This window comes from Papio anubis, chromosome 12, assembly GCF_008728515.1.
Source record: "Papio anubis isolate 15944 chromosome 12, Panubis1.0, whole genome shotgun sequence".
Lineage (NCBI taxonomy): Eukaryota > Metazoa > Chordata > Mammalia > Primates > Cercopithecidae > Papio > Papio anubis.
In genome coordinates this window covers 40,268,104-40,290,270 of record NC_044987.1, presented here as the reverse complement: position 1 = coordinate 40,290,270, position 22,167 = coordinate 40,268,104, and the positions used below count along the sequence as shown (strand labels likewise).

The following is a 22,167-nucleotide window of genomic DNA, read 5'->3' as shown; positions in this document are numbered from 1 at the left end:
TTCAGGGCAGAGTTGGCCCCTGAGGCAGGATTCCAAGTGTATGGAGCAGTGTTGGCTGAAGCTGAGATGTGCGAGACAACATGTGGCCGCTGGAGCTTTAGCGGCATAGTCACATGGAGAGGTGGAAGCCAAAGTAAGGGTCCAGGGGCCCCACGTGAAAGAGGGCACAGCAAATCCCATTGTTTTCCTGTTTGTGTTGGGCTGTGTGTGTATATATATATAAAATTAGAAACGAGAAAATCAACCGTAATTACATGTTTTTCCTTTTTCCACCTGTATGATAAACTGGTATATATAAGAATTCATCTCTGGTGATATAAAATCCCCTCAAGCGTAAAATAAATTATATTTTCCAGTGACTTCCCCAAAATTAAATTCTCTGTCAACTGGTGTTTGGTAAAATAGGATTCAAGTTGAAACTTTGTGGTGATTTTTCCTTTAAATAAATGATTTTTTACTTTAAAGGTAATCCATTAAATCAAAACTGTGCATGGATTGTGTTTTAGATTGAAGAGCAGGTCCTCTGTGGGGGTGGGAGTGTTGCAGGTTAGAGAGAGGGAATGTCCTCATATGATAAAATACTTGGCTTCATATTAAAGGCTTCCCTTTAGTCTTTGGCCCGTTCTCTTAGTAGTTCAGCCCACTGGGCTCCTCTCAGAAAAGAGGGACAGAGACCCATGGGCATGGCAGCGAGCTGACCTTTATCAAGCCCTGCCGGGTGGCAGCATGGTGGCTGCAGGTGAAGCGTCCACTCCTCGGAGGTTCTGGCCCCTCCCCTCCCACAGCAGTTCACACAGGTCCCACGTGATAGGCACTGGTGTGGGGCTGCCTGGGCTGGTGGGGACTGTGTTGGGGACAGAGAGCAGAAGGGACTCTGTCTTGCTCATTCACCAGATCTTGGTCTCTCTGCCCACAATCACAGGTTGAGGGTCACTGCAGAAGTAATGTGGTCTGGCGGGGGCATAGCAAGGTTGATGCCATGGTCAAGGTGGAGGGCAACTTCGGTAGTCTTTGCGGCAGCCTGTGGTCCGCAGCCACTCATTGGTCCAGATCTGCCCTGTGATAGTGAGAATTACAAGCAGAAACACTCCTGAGGGAGTGGCAAGGAGACTCTTCTGAGTTGTGCCTGGGAGCATTTTGAAGGCTTTTAGACAGTGAGATACTAAGGACTGAATGTAGGAACTAAAATGTGCACCTGTCTGGTTAGGCCTGATACTTCTACTCAGCCTTTCTAAAATACTGCAGGCCTGCTTCCCCTGAGATTCAGTTGGGTAGGGGGAAAATAAGTGACGCACAGCGAAAGACAGTTTAAATTTAATTGTGACTTTGGGCTAGAAAAGCTGTGTAGTGGGAGCCAGAGAAGGGAGAATCAGTGGTTTCACCAGCCCTCATTTTTCCTTCCTCTTGCCTTCCATCACGTCTTGCCCTCAACAAGTGCTCCATAGAAATTTAGTGAAGAAAGTGCCAGAGCACGCTAGGGAACTCTCCCAGAGTGGCTGTGCTGAGGGAATGGACGGGGTGTTCTGGATAAGGGTCCCAGTTGCTTGGAAGTGCACCCTCTGAGTGCCATTTAATGATACAAGTGCTGCTCTGGGTCAGGCCTGTCCTGGCCACCTCCCGGACACCTGCCTCTGATGATAGCAGTCAAGGATGCATGTCACCATGATAGGTAAGTTGTCCCACTTGATTTATAAGCTCAGATTATATTGCATGTGCCTCAGATTCCTTTTTGTGTTATTTTTGTGATGAGGAAGAATCTGTGTTCAGAGTGCAGAATGGCTGTACTGTGGAAGAAGGATGAGTGTGATCTATGTGGCTTGGGTACCCTGAGGCTGTGCCTCGAGGCCCTTCATTTCTAACACATCTGCTGTCAGGTGCCTCTAGAGGTGCAGCACATTTCATTGAGGGGGAGAGGTTTAGGAAATGGCTGGGCGACACCTTGTGTAGAATATAAGCATGATTGCATGACGTGACCTTCAAGCCCTGAAATTCTAGAAGTATTTCTCTCAAGTTATGAATTCCGTTAGTGTGCTGCAGTTATGGACTGAATGTTTGTGTCTCCCAACCCCAAAATTCATATGTCAAAGCCCTGATCCCCAGTGTGATGCTAATTGGAGATCCCTTTGGGAGGTAATTAGGTTTGGATAAGGTCATAGGAGTGGGACCTTCATGATGGGATGCCCTTAGAAAAAGAGGAAATCCCTCTTTCTCTCTCCCCTCCCCCTTCCTCTCTCTCTCCCTCTTTCTCTCTCTCTCCCACTATTCCCCTTCCTCTCTTCTTCCCTCTTCCTCTCTCCACAAGTGTGGCCACAAGGAAAGGTGTATGAGCACACGGGAAGAAGGGGGCCATCTGCAAACCAGGAAAAGAGCTCTCATCAGACACCGAATCTGCTGGCACCTTGATCTTGAACTTCCCAGACTGTGAGAAAATAACTGTTTTTTAAGCCACCCAGTCTGTGGGGTTTTCTTACAGCAGCCTAGATTAAGACAAAACTGTCAACGACCAGACTCTAAATGGGATTCATGTTCAAGGGGTCTTTTGACAGGGCCTCCTGTGCCCTGTGCTTAGAGCTGTACAAGGCCCGAGGCCTCAGGGGCTGCTTTGATTCCCTGGTGCCTCACGTGGCACATATCCCCTGGGAAGGAGAGCCCCTGTCTCCTGCCAGCGTGTTTCTTGCCCTGAGTCTGGCTGGCTGGACCAGGTGGGGAGCTGGGGCAGCCAGTAGTCTACTAGGGAAAGGGTGTCTGGTCAGCCGGGGACCCTGCCTCCCTCCCCGACTGACCTCCCAGTGGGCAACCACCGTTCTGGGCAGAGAAGGACTTGGTCTTTCTGAGTAAGCACTGCTCTTTTGCTATCATTACAGGGCAGGTGTTGGACCAGCCCCAGTGAGCCAAAGGACAGATATAACTGCAGCTGCTTCCAATATGGTTTACTTGGAGTTCCCCTTTCACTTCCTGCAACTGAGTCAGCGACTGGGTGGCTTAAGTTATCTACTCTGTTGTGGCTGAATTTAGACCTGTCTTTGGGAATATCTTCAGGCTGCTTTTTAGCATGTACCAGCTGGCAAAGCAGATCGATTCTTTTCAGGGTTGTCTATCAGAGTGGGCCAATATTTAGGGTCTCATGGCATAGGTCCTATAATAGAACATCTTCAACTCACACTTAACCAAAGAGCCAAGAGAGACTCCTAACCCCTCCAGAAGGATGCGTGCTGTCCAGAGAGTCTACTGTTGGATACATGTTTTACTTTGTTAATGCTTTTCTTGTACAAGTAGTACCTAAATACATTATCATGGTAAAGGATTCATAAATCTCTTTCACCATGTGCTGAAGGTAGGTGGACACTTTGTGCAGCCTTATTGCTGTACTTTGCCTGTATTAACATAAAGTGTACAGCTTATTTTGTTTTTCTCACTTAGTATGTTTGGAGAGCTTTCCGAGCCAGTACGTAGGTGTCACCTCACTGTTTTATAATAGAAGAGTATTCCATAGCTTAGAATATACTTATAATTCATATAAGCAGTCCACTAATGATGGACATTTACATTCTCTCAAAAGTTCTACTCACACATAAAGCTTGTTTGCATGAAAATCTTCGTAAATATTTATCTCCTGCCAACATTAAAAGGAAAGGAGACTGCAGCACTATCAGTTTCCAGAAGGACGAAATCATTTTCCAGAATAGTTTTGCATTCCTGCGTTCCTATTTGAAATAAGTGGAAAAACAAAACAAAACAAAACAAAACACTGCCCTGTACACTATCCAGCTCTAACTCCCGCAAAATGTGACTGCATTAGAAGTTTGGAAGAAGCATTTTGATGTGCCCTTGGTTTTAAGAAAGAAAGGGCCTCCTTCAGGGGGTAGAATTGCAACTTTAAGTTGAACTTCATGATGCATGTTCTCATAACACTCTAAGTTTCCTTTCTAACATTTACCACAACTTGAATTTAGGTAATTACTTGCATACTTATTTGTTGAATACTGTAAGTTCATTTAGGGCAGGGACCATGTGTCCTTAAAACTTGATACATAGAAGTATTAGGTGGCTCCCACATTGCTATGAAGAAATACCAGAGACTGGGTTATTTATAAAGAAAGGTGTATGTGGCTCATGGTTTTGCAGGCTGTACAGGAAACCTAGTGGCTTCTGCTTGGCTTCTCGGGAGGCCTCAGAAAACAGTCATGGTGGAAGGCAAACAGGGAGCAGGCACGTCTTCTTATATGGCAAAAGCAGGAGCAAGAAAGAGTGGGGGGAGCTGTTACACATTTCTAGTGGCTCACACCTGTAATCCCAGTACTTTGGGAGGCTGAGGTGGGTGGATCATGAGGTCAAGAGATCAAGACCATCCTGGCCAACATGGTGAAACCGCGTCTCTACGAAAAATACAAAAATATTAGCCGGGCGTGGTGGCGCGTGCCTGTAGTCCCAGCTACTCGGGAGGCTGAGGCAGGAGAATCACTTGAACCCGGGAAGTGGAGGTTGCAGTGAGCTGAGATCGTGCCACTGCACTCCAGCCTGGCGACAGAGCGAGGCTCTGTCTCAAAAAATATAATAATAATAATAATAATAATAGACAAATAGATAAAACCTGAAAATAGGTCTTAGGACCTTCATGGACTCTAGGTTTGGATTAGCAACATCCCTTTAAAAAACCATGCAAACACCTTTTTTTTTTTTTTTGCAGTGGTTGCTTCCTTGGATTGCATCCTTGTCAAACCCCTAACTGAGGCAGTGAGGCCTTGATCCAAAGTAGAGAAGGGGAGGCAGTTTGGGAGCATTTGCCCTGGCTGAGCTAGGATCTCTGGGTGAGGCAGGCCCAGCTTCATGCCATGGGGTTTCTGAGAGCAGCAGGGAGACATTAGTTGCTTGGGGAGAAGGGGGCCTAAAGAGAATCTGCCATCTGCTTGGTACCAGGTACACCTGCAGGGGATGAAAAGGGTGGTGGGGAGGGGACTCTTTTTTTTTTTTTTTTTTAATATAAATTCTCTATATAGCTCACACTCCTTTTTAAAATATAAATTTTATATATGTATATTATATGATTATAAAGATAAAACTTACTCTAGAAAATACAGAAGAGAAAATAGCGGTAAATCTGTAATACCACCTGGGATAGCCACTATTCTATCTTGGTCTATTTTCCCCCAGGAATATATGTACAGGAGATATATATATCTCTCTCCAGTAACTTTTAAAAAGTTTTTAAAAAAAACAGACACCTAAGTCAAGGCCATGTTACCATGTTCTTAAATTGTCATACACTTGATTTTTTTGTTGGCAGTCATGTAGAATGTTGTGTAAATGTGTCAAAATTTAACTGTTTCACAATTTTTGTAATATAAATAGCATTGCGAAGAACACTCCTGTATATAATAAACCACCTCTCTAAAGATCTCAGTATTTCAATAGATTGTATAATTCTAATTACAAGGTCAAAGTATACGCAGACATTTTTAAGACTTGGCCGGTGTGGTTGAGTTGCCCTCTGGATAGACCCCCAATGGACACTTCTCCCCGCAGCTGAGGGAGTGGCTTTCGTCACAGCTGGCAAAAGTTGGTGGATTATCGTCCACAGTTTAATAGGTGAACAAAGGTGTGCCATTGTTTTAAGTCACATTTATTCAGTTACAGCACTGAATGTTTTTTCATATGTATTTTTTCCATTTATATGATTCTGTGAATTGTCTGTTCTTATCTTTTGCTTATTTTTCCAAGGGGATGTTGGTTTCTCAATGGGTTTTATTAACTGTTTCTATGTTTCAAATATTTTCTAGCTAGCCTTTATTGTATTTTCTTTTCCAGTTGTCAATCTCCTTTGAATTCTGTTTATATTAAGCATTTTCGTTTTTTAATTTTTAATTTTCATGGGTATGTAAAGGTATATATTCATGGGGTATGGAGATATTTTGACACAGGCATACAATGTGTACTAATCACATCAGGAGAAATTGGATATCATCACCTCAAGTATTTATCCTTTGTTACAAACAATCCAGTTATACTCTTTTAGTTATCTTAAAATGTAAAATTAAGTTATTATTGACTACAGTCACCCTGTTGTGCTATCAAATACTGGATCTTATTCATTCTTTCTATTTTTATGCCCATTAACCATCCCCATTTCCCCAATGCCATCCCTCAGTAACCTTTACAGTATAAGTTTTGATAAGCAGAAATTATTTTGTCATTAAAACTACCCATCTTTTTATCATTTCTTCAGTTCCAGTATGATTAGACTGTCATAGCCCATCCTTAGATCTATCAGCTTTTTAAAATGGTCTTTAATGATTTTATTTGAACATTACCTCTACAGTCTGTTTTGTTCTTTTGGTGCTGTAAGTCAAGACTCTAGCTGATCATCCCCTCATTGTCATTTATTGAGGAACCTGTTCTTTATTCATTGATCTGTGATGATTTCCCAATCATATAGTCAACTCAAGTAAGTGAGCCTATTTTTGGGCTTTTTATGTTGTTCCACTGGTCTGTTAATTTTCATGAAAATACCAGACCATCCATTTTGTCACTGCTTTCATACTGGCTTGTTTTTGCATGTGAGTAGATACCTAGGTAAATTACAGTTATAAAATATTAGAACCATGACCAGGGAAACTGAAGCTCAGCAATCTAAGTGAGTGACTTGCTTGACACCAATTGTCATATCTCCTTAGATTAATTTGTCATAATATATTAAATATTTAAAAGGCTCTTGAATTAATGGAAGAGCATCATTATCAGCAGGATCCTTACTGGAAACTTGTCAGGCTATCTAACTATTGGACTTTTAAAAATATTATAGTAATGAGGAACACTATTTTGATATATAATAAATATTTGGTCTTTGGTTTCCCAGCACTCTGCTGATGAGGTCACTGATGGCAGTGGTCTCCTGGGTAGCCTTGTGAACCAGGCTTGTTGCCAAGGGAACCAACTATGTGATTAGAGGGTTGAGACTCTCAGCCCCAACCCCCGACCTCACAGGAGGGGAGAGGGGCTGAAGCTTGAGTTGATCACTGGTGGCTCATGATCTACAACCATGCCTCCATAGAAACCCAGGGAGAGGGTTCAGAGGGCATCCAGGTTACATCCACGCTGGGAGGGTTGTGCATCCCAACTCCATGGGGACAGAAGCTCCTTCACTCAGGACCCTTCTGAACCTCGCTCTGTGTATCTCTTCATCTGTTCATTTGTATCCTTTAAAAGATCCTTTTTCGTAAATTGACAGTAGTAAGTAAAGGGTTTGCCTTAGTTTGTGAGTCACTCTAGCAAATGAATGAACCCTAGGAAGCGGTTGTGGGACTCCTCAATTTACAGCTGGTTGGTCAGAAGTTCTATTACTGCTGTTCTTGTAATTTTGGGAAGCTGTGATAGATAATGGATGGGCTAAATAGAGTAGAAATGCTTTGAAAAAGATTACAACTTTGAGATCGGTTCAGAAGGTGGTGAATATTTTAGTATGAAGAATAAATAGGCTATACATGGACTTGGCGCTTCAGCTAATGAGACAGACCCATTATGGGCACCCCATGGCTGTCCTGGGGTGCTCACTGCATTGGTCCCAGCAGGTCCCCCCACCTTACTGCTGGTATGGCAGTGGAGGGAATTTTCCAGATTAATTTTAATTTGCCAAATGTCTATATATGTCAAAGTTCAGACATTAAGAGGAAAAATTAAAGCCCTACCCTTTTTTGTGGACACACCTCAATCTCAGTTTCTTCCCCAGAGGTAACTACTGTTCCCGTTTAGTGCATATTCTTTTACAGTGCTCATTTTTTTGCAATTTGCTCATTTATCTTTAGTATGTCCCAGAGATATCTTCATGTTAGTGCATGCAGATCTGCCTGATCTTTTTAAATGTGCCACAATTTTCCATGATGTGACTATACCTCAGTTCATTTAACCATCTGTTTATGGACTAGTACGTTCATTCCACTTTTTCCTACTACAAACAGTGGTTCAGTGAACATCCTTGCATGTACTTCTTCATGCAGAATGTGTTTCTCTAGAGCCGTGGTTCTCAAACATTTTGGTGTTAGGACCCCTTTACACCCTTAAAATTTCTTGAGGATTCCAAAGAGCTTTTGTTGTTTATTGGTATTTATCATATTAGAAATGAAAACTGACAGATTTTAAAATATTTATTAATTGATTTGAAGTAAATCCATTACATGTTCAGGTATAACATATTTTTATGAAAAATAATTATAAAACAAAAACTTAGTAGTAAGAGTAGCATTGTTTTCTATCTTTGAAAATCTACTTAATGTTTCATTTCCTAGTAGATGACTGGATTCTGGGTTCTCGTTCATTATGTTGTGATAACCCACCTCAGTAGCCTCTAAAAGTGCACTGCCTACAGTCATGAGAGAATGACAGTAGAAAGGTAAGTAACATCGCAGTATCGTGAACATAGGTTTAATGTCGTGAACCTCCTGAAAAGGTCCAGGTTCCAGGGTTTCCAGACCACATTTTGAGAACCATTGCTCTAGTGGAGTTTGAAGTCAGAGGGACAAAAGTTGTGCACATTTTAAATTGAAAAGGCACTTTCAACTGCCTTCCAGAATACCAGTTTATACTCCCATCACCAACACGGGCCAGACCCTCCGCCCCGCTTCTTTACCAATGCTTAATAGTTTCAGAGTTTTAAATTTGCCGTTCTTAATGGTTAAAATGACATCTCATTGTTTTAGCTTGTAGTTCCGTATTTACACCAGAATTTCATGAGCCACACATTTCTGGGCTCGCTGTGACACCTGGCGATGTCTAGTGACTGCCGCCTCCCTCCCCAGTGCCCACTCTTTGGCCTGGGACGTTTGATCCTAGAGAGACTGACAGGTCTCAACTTGTTTTCTTTGGCTTATGAAATACCCCTTCCTTCTGAAATCCATCTTAACTATTTTTTAATCAATTTTTTTAAGCTAAAGGGTTTTTTTTTAAAAAAAAAAAAACAAAAAACCTTAGTTGTTTCACTTCTGAGCTCTCTGTTTCTTGTTTAGTCAACTAGCAAATATTATTTATTAGGAAATGTGAAATTGTCTGCCAGAAAAATCTTTCTTTTAAATGTTAACATCTGCTCTACATTTCATGATTTAATGTAAGGGTTCTTAAGTTTTTAAAAAGCATAGCCGCTGCCGTGTGGGAAAGTTATTTTTCGGAGAGAGACATTCTTATTTGGCTGTACCCTTGGTTGGTGAGATTTACATTTCCTCCCTGACAACACCAGATGGGTCATTTGCAGAAACCCTTTTAATAAGATAATATGTAGAAAGAAGCCTGACACGTACTTGGTATTCAATAAATGTTGGTTGATGCTGAACTAGTGTAAATTAACCTTCTACAACATGAAGGTACTTTGCAAAATTGTGAGCCTCCAACAAAGCTGAGACAGAGGCCTCATGCTTCTCTCCAGCTCCCACTCAGATTCAGGTGCCATTTAGCGGGCTCTGGAGGCTCCGCTGGGATGACATTGGCTGATGCTAGGACTTGCTGTCCCCAGTGTCCTTAGATAAGGGAGAGTCCAGAGGCCGATGATCTTGACATTCTTCTTAATAAGGCCTCATTCCTTTTCAATAAACATTCTAAGCCTTTATGTTCTCAGCGGATTTTCTTTGTTGCACACATTGACATGAATAATGGAACAGAAAAATGATGCCCTTTTAAGAACTGAAGGCACATTCTTAGGATACTTACTGCTTAACAGCAAGGAAGAGCTGCAAGGAGCATGTGTGGCCAGAAGGCAACTCGCCTTGGGATCAGTGTCCCCTGTAGCATTGGAGGGCATCGTTATCAGATGCACTCCAGGGCACTTCCGATGTGGGCACTAGAGCTCATGCCTGCCTGATGGTAATGATTCTTTTTCATTTGTTGTCTACGTTCATTCATGTTCTCCTTCATCGGAAATGTATGCATTGAGCATTCTGCTGTACGCTAGGGTCCCATGGTGAAGAAGGCAGACTTGGTCCTGGGAGCTCGTGGCCTTGCAGGGGAGACAGCTCCTCAGTCATTTCGGAACTCTGGCTGTGATCAGAGCTTTGGAACAATTGCCATGGCGAGGAAGCCTCACCCAGATGGGGCCTTGGGGGTGGCTTGCTGAGGAAGCAGCACTCCAGCTGTGTCATCCCTAGCATTGTGAAGCCTCTTGGGGAAAAATGAAAATGCTTTCTTGGAGAATCTGAAAGAGAATCAGTGTTTCTGGAACCTCCTGAGTAGGGGGAGAGTGAGTGGTATAAAGCGATTAGAGAGACGGTCAGGGGTCTGATCAAGGAGGGCTTTGTGGGATTTGGATTTTAGAGTTATCCAGTGAGCAGCTGTAGGGCTTCTAACTGTGAGTGACATGATCAAATTCATATTTTAAAAATCTCACCCCAGATACTTCATGGAAGATGGATTAGACAGAACCAGAAGCGGATGTGGAAGATGAAAGAGGAGCTATTTCAGTAAGTTTGGGCTTACTGACTTGTGTGAGCTTGGAGGATCGGCACTGTCTTACACAGTCATGCATCTGTGATGGTTAATACTGAAAAAAGATTAACATTTGAATCAGTGGGCTGGGAAAGGCAGACCCACCCTTAATCTGGGTGGGTACAATCTAATCAACTACCAGCAAGGCTAGAATATAGGCAGGCAGAAAAATGTGAAGAGAGACTGGCCAACCCTCCCAGCCTACATCTTTCTCCTGTGCTGGCTGCTTCCTGCCCTCAAACATCAGACTCCAAGTTCTTCAGTTCTGGAACTCAGACTGACTCTTTCCTCCTCAGCCTGCAGGCAGCCTATTGTGGGACCTTGTGATCCTGTGAGTTAATAAACTTCCCTTTACACATGTATATCTATTCCATTAGTTCCGTCCCTTTAGAGATCCTTGACTAATAGAGCATTCTTTAACAATGGGATACATTCTGAGAAATGAGTCATCTCGCAATTTCATTGTTGTGCAAACACCAGAGCAAACACACAAACCTAGATGGCATAGTTTTGTTTTTAGACTGCAGACTTGTGAATACTGTAGGCAGTTGTAACACAATGGTAAGTATTTGTGTATCTGAACATACCTAAACACAGAAAATATTTTTACTCTAGTAAAAATATGGCATTACAATCTTACAGGACCACCATTTTATACACAGTCCCTCATTGACTGAAACACTGTTGTATGGTGCATGACTTGGTATCTTGGAATCCATCGTGGTACTTTGTTTCCTAAAAATTTATCAGGAGCCTTTACCAGGAGCTCCATAGGCATGCCCGATTCCTCCCTCCTGTCCCAGGGATGCTGGAGCTGATTTGGGAGGGACCTGAGCTGGTCACATCAGTGAGTCTGCTCTGAGGCTTCATGACAGCTTTCCAAGCCAGGCCAGCCCAGTGTACGGTAAGGAGGAGGGCTGTGCCTGGCAGCCGTGGATCAGGTCTGGTGTGGGTGCCTAGTCCTGGATGGGTCCTAGCAGTTGGCTTTCAGTACCTGGCAGAACAGGAAGTCCTGTCTGCTGAGGGCCTGTGAGAAGTCCCTAGGGGCCTGGCCAGAGCCCTGGAGGTAGACAGCCAAAGCAGTAGGTGTCCCAAGGGGGAACACTACTGAGGCCCCACCGCACTCAGGCATTCACTCTTGGTGCCTTCCCCTGCTGTCCTTAGGACCAGCATTAACTAACAGCCACCGTATATTAGCCCCAGTCAATGAATGACCTTGTGGTGAGGTCCTTTAAGCATGATGTTTTTCCCAGCACCAATCCTTCAAAATCGATTTTCATTTTTGAGAGACTGTGTGGAATAGTGATTAAGGCATGAGTTATAAAGCCAGACTTCCTGGGTTCCAGTTCTGGCACAGCACACATTCACTGTGAGACCTTGGACAAATTCTGGAATTTCTCAGTGCCTAGCCTCCTTGTCAGTAAATGGGGCAGTGATAGAATTCTCACCTGTGTCACAGGGTGAGAATTAAATAAATTAGCACGTGAAGCACTGGAACGGTGTCTGGTACGGAGGAAGCACTCAGCTCAGGTTAGCTGCTAAACATCCCCTAATCCTGTTTTGACCCTTTGGCAGGTGAGGACCTGGGGCTGCTGGGGTTGGGGAATGTGTCTGGGGCACACAGAGTGGGGCTGGAGTGCATTGTTCTTTCCAGAGCCTGGGTTCTCAGGCACTGCTGTGTGCTCTCTGCCCCTTCCTGTCGTATATCTAAGGGAAACAGGACTGCATGGGGCAAGCTCACAGCCCAGCTCAGAAGCTGCTGGTTTGTCCTGGGTCTCTGGCTCTGCCGCCCTGGGATTATCTTCCCCATCCCTTGGATTCCTGCTGGGGAGGGTGCCTAGTCTGTTAAGCGCCACCACCAACCTCACCCTCGGTTCAGCATCGCAGCCTCAGCTGGTCATTAGGAACGTGGGCGTATGGATTATAGCACCACTGGGGACTTGAAAACGTAAAACACGGCTCCCCACCCTCACCTGCCAAACCCTCCTTGCCTTTACTCATAAATTTAAGTCTGGACTTACCAGCCTGCCACCCCAGGATGTCCTTTATCTGACCCCAGCTTGACTGTGTGCTCTGGGCACAGTGGTCTGCTTCCTGTCCTAAATGGGCTGTCAGCTTTAAAGACTCAGTATTTGCTTGTGCTGTTTTCCTAGCCTGGGTTCCCTCCTCTCCTCCTTTGAATATGAGCATTTGTCATGGTTCAACCATTACCCTTATGTGAGTTGTTTTCATCTACAATAATTGGTGGTTTATATCCTTGACTGCCTCCACCGGACTGTAAGTCCTTGGAGGGCTGGGACCATGTCTTCTTTATCTTTGAATCCCTTGCGTTGCATATGGTACCATGTTCATAGTAGATGCCCAGTGAATGCTTTTGGGGTTAAGCTCCACACTGTTGAGCTGAGTGCCTTAGGGAGAATACCTGTGCTCTGTTGCCCCATGTAGAAACGGGAAGAATGGAGCCCTGGGGAGGGCGTGCTGCTGGCACAAAGGCCGTGTGGCATTAAATACCCAGCTCTGATGAAAAAGTGTGGGTGTCCCTTTTCTTTTTTGAGGTTCCTTGAAAAAGCATTTGCCATTCTAGCATCTGCATCTGTCATGGGTTTTTGTCTATTTAGAATGCCCTTGTTTGCAAAGAGGTCTCATGACCAGTTGTCTACATAATAGTAACAGTCATTGTAAGTCCTTTTCATGTTGCCAGAGTCACTAATCTTTGATTCAGTACTGAATTTAAACACTCAAGGCCTTGTCCTACACAAAACGATTTCTTTGTTGCAAGAACTACAAAACCCAGTTTTTAAAAGGCATCTTTGAAGGAGAGATGATGCAGAAGGACTTAATGAAGTTGGATCTGGTTTCAGGCTATGGCCCCTTTAAATCTAAGATCCCGGTTATCCAAGGAGGCCTGCTTTCATGATGTGTTTGCTCTAGTATTTTAGACGAAAAGACAGATGGGTAAACAAATAAATATGAAATTCATGATAAGTACACGGAAGAAAATAATAGAGGATGCGACAAAGGAGCCCTCCATTCTTCTATCTCCAGTGCTTACTATGGTGCCTGACAAAGAAATAAAAATACTAGTTCCCATTTACTGAATTCTTACTGTGTGCTGGTACTATAGCAGACATTTTATTTAACCCTCATAGGAATTCTATGAGGTTTTACTAATGAGAAAACCTCAGAGAGGTTAAGTTGCTGGGAAGTAAAAGAGAAAACTGAATGTCTGTTGAATATAGTAGAATCTTTTTTAAAGCAACATTCAGGAATAAAGACTCCAGAGAACCTCTGTTTATAGAAGACTTACCTAACTTTTCCCCTTTAAAGCCAAAAGTCCCTTCTCCATATCTTTCTTTTTTTTTTTTTTTTTTGAGACAGTGTCTAGTGTCTCTGTATATTGCCCAGACTGGAGTGTAGTGGTGTGAACACGGCTCACCGCAGCCTTGACCTCTGGGGCTCAAGTGATCCTCCTGCCTCAGACTCCCATGTAGCTGGGACCACAGGCACACACCACCACGACTAGCTAATTTTTAAATTTTTTATAGAGACGGGGTCTCACTTTGTTGCCCAGACTGGTCTCAAACTCCTGGCCTCAAGCAATCCTCCCTAAGTGCTGGGATTATAGGGGTGACCCATGGTGCCCAGTCCCCCTCACCCATATCTAACTGGATTTCCACTTGTTTCATGCACATTAGGCCTTTGTGTCAGTGAAGACCAGCTGAAGAGTAATTTTGTTCTAACCTTTCTTCTGCTTGAAGAAGTCTATTAAAGCTGCCCCTTGACCTTAAATAGTCTGTTCCTTTAACATTTTTCTGAAGTCAATCCCTCTTCCTCCCCCTCCCCCATTTTTTTCCATCATTCATTTCTTATAATGCAAAAACCAAGACCAAGCACATTTCCTCTAGGGAACATGTGACCAGTCTGGGATTGCTGCAAGGATTCACTTCCCAGCTCTCACATGTCACATTCCTGTTGTGACATTTTTGATGATGTCATTTTTTTGATCTGGCCCTTTCCTTCCATGGTTCCAGCTTCTGTCCCCACGAGGTGAACACCATGCTGCCAGTCCCCTCCAGCTTGCCAGCAGTCTTTCCAACTCCACACAGAGCAGCCTTAGGCGCTCTGGGTAGGGTTCTCACACTCCAGCCATTGACTATAGGTGGCTAGTCTTGTCAGCTCTGTGGTTTTTAATGAACTTGGGCCTAGAGCTCAGGACCAGGCTTCTGGGGAGATTGGTGCTGGCCCTTTCTTGCTGCTACTTGTGTTACGGGCTGGCCTTGCATTCCACAGTGCCCATCCTTCTCCACTCCACCCAGCCCCCATGGCCTGTCTGCACCTTCTCCCCCCACTTTCCCCTTGGCTTTGTTTGACCATGTGCTCCATCTTAGAAATGCTGTTATACAGTGCTCTCTGCTCTTTGTGCATTTAGTCCTTACGTGTGTAGCTCGGCAGCCTCAACCTTTCTTTATATACCCCTTGATTGTGCAAGCGTGTTTTTATCAGGATTCTAGTGCTCTTGGTTAAAAAAAAAAAATTGCGTAGATTTTCCAGTGATCTGCCCCAAACCTATATGCTCCATAAGCACTGTTACTTTCATGACTTTGCAGAACATGTTTGTGAACATATCAGTAGTTGTGTAGCAGAGATATTTGGTTTTCTTTTATGCCTTCCATCTAGCTTTTTGCATTCATCTTCATTTCATGGAACCAAAATCTTCAGCCTGTGCCAGGCTCGGACCTAGAGGTGATAGAAGAGATTCCTTGCAGACATGTGCTGTGACTGTGTCTTCATACCATCTCCTGAGTTATTGCAATAGATTCCTGTCTGGTCTCTGCTTCTGTTCTTGACCCCAGATAGTTATTGACATAGTGTCCAGACTAAACCTTTTAAAATGAAAAATCAGAAACTACCTTTGCTTTAAGAATTCTGAAATTATTTTGTGTACAGTTTGGGATTGAGTAAATGAATAACTATAGATACTGTTGGGAGCCAGGATTCTCGCTGTGAAAGAAGAAAGAACAAACAAGGGATGGGGGAAGATGAAGAACCCAGTGGTAGTGGATTAGAAGTAAAAGTTTCTGTTTCAATTTACAATTTTTTTTTTTTTTTTTTTTTTTTTTTTGAGACGGAGTCTCGCGCTGTGTCACCCAGACTGGAGTGCAGTGGCGCGATCTCGGCTCACTGCAAGCTCCGCCTCCCAGGTTCAGGCCATTCTCCTGCCTCAGCCTCCGAGTAGCTGGGACTACAGGCGCCCGCCACCACGCCCGGCTAGTTTTTTTTGTATTTTTAGTAGAGACGGGGTTTCACCATGTTAGCCAGGATGGTCTCGATCTCCTGACCTCGTGATCCTCCCGCCTCGGCCTCCCAAAGTGCTGGGATTACAGGCTTGAGCCACCGCGCCCGGCCCTACAATTTTTTATAAGAGATTTCTTTTCTAGTTTCTGCTGAAGGGCCTAGGAACAATGACATCTTAGTAACAAGGAGCACGTCGAGCACCCAAATAATGGTTTTAAAATTTCTTTACCTACCAAAAGGAACCCAGAGCTTTTTGCGGAAGTGGTCAATTGTGGAGTGGAAACAGAAAGTACACGACAAGCCCAGAACATTTTGTACCAGGATGCATGGGACTGCTCAGGAACTGAGGGGAACATGTCAAAGGACACAGGAGCTAGTTTGATAGGAACCATTTGAACATCATAGTGAATAACAGTAATGGATTATAAAATATTGAATAACAGAGGATTACATGAGTCCATATTGATAGTAAAAAATTAAGAGAAAGCTCCTCTTAATCCATTGCAACTAATACATGTAGAAGGAACGAATCAAGTTGGAAAAAGAATCTTTATTTTGCAACCACATTTAAAGTATTTGATTCACCACTGGGTGAAAGTGTGTTCTGGGATACAATGTTGACCCTGTCTCCGAGGGTCCCTCCACAGACCACTTATGATTGCACAGGGGGAAAGGCACTTTTACGGCAGAAGAGACCTAGCAGACAGCACATTGACTAAGTGCCCACCATAGCGGACATCGCCTAGTTATGGGGGAAAGGTAATCCGATGCTTCTGGGGTGCTGTCCTGAGGACCCACAGCCCTTCCTCGGGATTCCTGCCAGCAATGCAGAACCTGGATTGGAGTGTGGAGAAACAATCAGACAAACCCAAATTGAGGAGCATTGCATTAAACAGGTGATGCTCACCACACATGTTAGGGTCATAAATGACAGAGAAAGACTGTGGAACCATTCCAGGATAAGGTGACTACAGAGATAGGACAACTAATGCAGTGTGTAGGGCAGGACTGGATCCTGGTTGGATAAAAAACAGTTGCTATAAGGCTTGTTTGGGAGGTCTAACTATAGATAATCGCTTGTATCTGGTATTTTAAGAACTTTGGTAATTGCACTAGATTATTTAAAGAGAATATCCTTGTTTTAGAAGATACACACTTTTGAGAGTAAAGGGTCATGATCTCTGCAACTAACTCTCAAGTGGTTCAGAAAAGTAAAGGATATATTATATATGCATAGAGAGAGAGTGTGTGTGGCAGAGTGTTAACACTGGTTGAATTTAAGTGCTGGGTATATCAGATTTCATTGTAATAGTCTTGTAATCTTTTGGTAGGTCTGAAAAAATTTTCAAAATAAAATATTCAATTTTAAAAAGATGAGGTAAATAGAGCAAAATGTCAGTATTGATTTAAACTCTTAAGTGTCTGTTACATTATTTTCTGTATGTTTGAAAATCTGTATTTATCATCTGTAATCTGATGACAAAAGTAAAAAGTATATATTTAAATACATCCAGTACTTTCATCTTAATATACCATTGAGTTCTTCTGATGCCTTTTTTACTTGGTACCCAGGTCATGAACTTTTTTTTCCACTAGACAGTGGTGACATTTACATTGGAATTATATGGGGTTTTTGTGTGGTTTAGACCTTGTGGGTGTGCGAGGGACTGGACTTGCTAACACAGGGAGGAAACCCCTTAAACTGCTACTTGTCTTGTCTGTCGGTTCTTGTGGGTGTCATCCTGTCTTTGTGGTTGCTTGTGGCTGTCATCTGCAGCCCAGCCTCCTCATTTCTGTTCCTGCATGTAGCAGGCTGCGTTGCTCACACCATCATTCCCAATTAAATTAGATAAGCCTCGTAGGTTGCCTTCTGAGGCCCAGCAGCGTGGTCGTTTGTTCTCTTTGACTGTGGGGTTGAGTGGTCACACCTTGGACCATGCGTTTGGCAGGTACAGACTATTAATTCTTCCCTCCGTCTGGTGAGGGCAGTGCTGTCTTGACAGTGCCATATCTGATTATTGGACTCACAGGGGCACACCATTCATTCTAAAATGCCCTGGAGTTATTTGTTGCTCTATTCAACAGGAATGGGGAGGGAAGCATCTGGGGCTTCTTGTAACTCATTTAAAAGGAAACATTTGATGATGCCCAGCTTTAGCTAAGGAGCAGGTGTTAGCCCTGATGTGTTTTCTTTAAAAGCCAGGCTTAGCTGTGGGAAAGAAAGACCTGGTGAACCAACGTGGTTTAAAGGAAAAAAAAAAAAAAAGAAGAAGAAGTATTTCAATTCCATTTTTTAGTTTGGGCTGCAGAGGGTACTTATATTTTCTCACTGGTTTAAAACATGCATGTGCTTCAGAGTCAGTTCCCGCAGAGGAAAAGTGAAGGTAGTAATGGACAATTTGGGACTTCCAGAATGTATTTAATTTCATGTGTTTGAAGCTAAAGATGGGTTTGGATTGAAGTCTGCTGGAAAGGTAAAAGGAGAGGAATTTGGCATGTTTTTAGTAAGAGAAGTTATTCTGAGATTCTTGTAACATTACTGTATTTTATGATAGTTGGGAACTGTAAGTATTGGGCCAGAATATCCTTCAGGGCAAACGTCATTTGGTCTTATTATGTTGGGGTTAGAGGTACTTTAAACAAATTCAGACCTGTTTCATCCTTCTGAGTGCTTGTTGCTTTTCTGTGTTTGTTTTCAGAGCTGACCACTGTCTATCTCTTCTCTACACCACACATTCAGGATCCTCTTTGTATGATTTTTCTCACTGAGAATTTATAATAGAGTAGTTTTCAGATCTTTTGGCAACGTTAAAATATAACCAGACCTTTCAAGTTTGGTGCTTTATGGGTTGTAATATAATCTACTTGGATCCCATATGTATGGGGTATGTGGGTCTACAATTTACATTAAGGTGAATTAAACCAATTTTTTGTTTTATAAAGTAACAACATTTTGCAGACTTTTAAAGTAGTGTGTATATGCTAATGATTGTACTTGATATAATCATTATCATATTCTCTGTTTTCCCTTTGTGCCTCCAGAACAGCAACCCCAGGATTTTCTCTCCTGGCTCCTTCCTTCTCATCCTTCCATCTCTGACCTGAATTTCTTTAATAATTTATGCTTTTCACCTCCTCTTCCTTGTGTTTAGAAGGTAGAGAAAGCTGAGTTGACATCCCAGCTTCACAACCCACTAGCCATGAGATCACAGTGCCTCACACCTCACTTTCCTCACCTGTAATATGGGGGTGAGGGGAGGTTCCAAGATGGCCAAATAGGAACAGCTCCAGTCTACATCTCCCAGCGTGAGCTATGCAGAAGACGGGTGACCACTGCATTTCCAACTGAAGTACTGGGTTCATCTCACTGGTGCTTGTTGGACAGTGGGTGCAGCCCAGGGAGTGTGAGCTGAAGCAGGGCAGGGCATCGCCTCACCTGGGAAGTGCGAAGGGTCGGGGAAATCCCTTTCCTAGCCAAGGGAAGCCATGACAGACGGCACCTGGAAAATCAGGTCACTCCCACCTTAATACATTTCCAACAGTCTTAGCAAACAGCACACCAGGAGATTATATCCCACGCCTGGCTCGGAGGGTCCCACGCCCACAGAGCCTCGCTCACTGCTAGCACAGCAGTCTGAGATTGAACTGCAAGGTGGCAGCAAGGCTGGGGGAGGGGCACTCACCATTGCTGAGGCTTGAGCAGGTAAATAAAGTGGCTGGGAAGCTCAAACTGAGTGGAGCCCACAGCAGCTCAAGGAGGCCTGCCTGCCTCTGTAGACTCCACCTCTAGGGGCAGTGCATAGCTGAACAAAAGGCAGCAGAAACTTCTACAAACTTAAATGTCCCTGCCTGACAGTTTTGAAGAGAGTAGTTGTTCTCCCAGCACGGAGTTTGAGATCTGAGAATGGACAGACTGCCTCCTCATGTGGGTCCCTGACCCCCGAGTAGCCTAACTGGGAGGCACCTCCCAGTAGGGGCCGACTGACACCTCATACGGCCGGATGCCCCTCTGACACGAAGCTTCCAGAGGAACGATCAGGCAGCAACATCTGCCTTTCTGCAATATTTGCTGTTCTGCAGCTTCGGCTGGTGATACCCAGGCAAAAAGGGTCTGGAGTGGACCTCCAGCAAACTCCAACAGACTTACAGCTGAGGGTCCTGACTGTTAGAAGGAAAACTAACAAACAGAAAGGACATCCACACCAAAACCGCATCTGTATGTCACCATCATCAAAGACCAAAGGTAGATAAAACCACAAAGATGGGGAGAAACCAGAGCAGAAAAGCTGAAAATTCTAAAAATCAGAGCGCCTCTTCTCCTCCAAAGGAACACAGCTCCTTGCCAGCAACGGAACAAAGCTGAACAGAGAATGACTTTGACAAGTTGAGAGAAGGCGGCTTCAGAAGATCGGTAATAACAAACTTCTCTGAGCTAAAGGAGGATGTTCAAACCCATCGCAAAGAAGCTAAAAACCTTGAAAAAAGATTGGACAAATGGCTAACTAGAATAAACAGCGTAGAGAAGACCTTAGATGACCTGATAGAGCTGAAAACCATGGCACGAGAACTACGTGATACATGCAAAAGCTTCAGTAGCTGATTCGATCAACTGGAAGAAAGGGTATCAGTGATTGAAGATCAAATGAATGAAATGAAGTGAGAAGAGAAGTTTAGAGAAGAAAGAGTAAAAAGAAATGAACAAAGCCTCCAAGAAATATGGGACTATGTGAAAAGACCAAATCTACGTCCGATTGGTGTACCTGAAAGGGACAGGGAGAATGGAACCAAGTTGGAAAACACTCTTCAGGATATTATCCAGGAGAACTTCCCCAACCTAGCAAGGCAGGCCAGCATTCAAATTCGGGAAATACAGAGAATGCCAAAAAGGTGTTCCTCGAGAAGAGCAACTCCAAGACACATAATTGTCAGATTCACCAAAGTTGAAATGAAGGAAAAAAGGTTAAGGGCAGCCAGAGAGAAAGGTCAGGTTACCCACAAAGGGAAGCCCATCAGACTAACCGCAGATCTCTCGGCAGAAACTCTACAAGCCAGAAGAGAGTGGGGGCCAATATTCAACATTCTTAAAGGAAAGAATTTTCAACCTAGAATTTCATATCCAGCCAAACTAAGCTTCGTAAGTGAAGGAGAAATAAAATCCTTTACAGACAAGCAAATGAGAGATTTTGTCACCACCAGGTGTGCCTTACAAGAGCTCCTGAAGGAAGCACTAAACATGGAAAGGAATTTCTGCGCTAACGTGCCAGCCTAAAAAGTACCAAAATGTAAAAGACCACTAGTGCTGGGAAGAAACTGCATCGCTGGCGAAATAACCAGCTAACATCATAATGACAGGATCAAATTCACACACTTAATATTAACTTTAAATGTGGAAGTGGGCCAGTATGATTAAAAGACCTGAATGGCAAATTGGATAAAAGTCAGAGGCCAATGGGGGTGTGACTTAGTATTCAGGGTATGTCTCATTGCGAGGGCATGGGCTCAAAATAAAGGATGGTGAAGTCTACAAGCAGGCTGAGCAAGCCAGGGGTTACAATCTCTTAGTCTCTGGCAAGGCAGGAGCTTTCTTCATGAGGGTTCGAAAGAATGAAGAATACATTGCCATGGCTGGTGAAGTCAGAACTAAAGCAGAGTAACTCCATCTCAAATGTATGTACCATTGCAGACCCTCAGATTCCACTGCAAAGCAGTAGTCCCGGGAGGAGCTGGATTTTAGAAAGATCAACAAAATTGATAGACCACTAGCAGGGCTAGCCAAGAAAGAGAAAAATCAAAGTAGTGCAAGCAAAATGTCAAGGGGATGTGCCCACCGATCCACAGAATCTAGCTGCCTCAAGAGGAATACCGAGCACTCCCTTGCAGTAGGCTAGAAAATCTAAGAGAAAGCGGATATAACTGCAGGTTGCCTCCCAGGCCAAACTGAAGAGGGTTGGTCTTGAGATAGACCAATAACAAATTCTAGAGTTCGAGGGCAATGATAGAGCAACCCTAATAAAAAGGTGGGACCGAATGGAGTCACAGCGAATTCTACCAGAGTTGAAGAGACTCAGTGCCGTTCCTTTGCAATTCCATTCCCGTCCGTGAAAGAGGAGTCTCGCCGCTTTCATTTAGATTGTATCATCCTGGGAAGATGCCAGAAGCCTGGCGAGAACTAGCCAAAAGAGTTTGAGACCATTCCCTGATGAATATCCCGGTGCCGTCTCAGTGGTATTTGACGGTCCATGGCATCGAAAACATCACCAGGGTCGAGGTTGTGCAGGCTATTCACCGGGATGCCGAGACTTGGGTTCCATAAGCCGGAGTCGTGACGCCGTCACTGTACAGGCAGGGACACGGTTAAAGATCACATAGGAGTTGTTTCAATGGGGCGACCATTGACATTTGGCCGGCAAA

General features: G+C 43.8%; 2 protein-coding genes across 2 annotated transcripts in view; one reads left to right on the top strand and one right to left on the bottom strand.

Annotated features, from left to right (window-relative positions):
- LOC116269817 overlaps positions 1–9,781 on the bottom strand; it is a 36,474-nt gene extending 26,693 nt beyond the window's left edge. The window contains exon 1 of the mRNA XM_031653957.1: positions 9,691–9,781. Within this exon, the coding sequence (XP_031509817.1) occupies positions 9,691–9,781 (91 nt within the window). The remainder of the gene's footprint in view (positions 1–9,690) is intronic.
- PANX1 (pannexin 1) overlaps positions 1–22,167 on the top strand; it is a 59,986-nt gene that overhangs the window by 3,577 nt on the left and 34,242 nt on the right. The window lies entirely within an intron of this gene.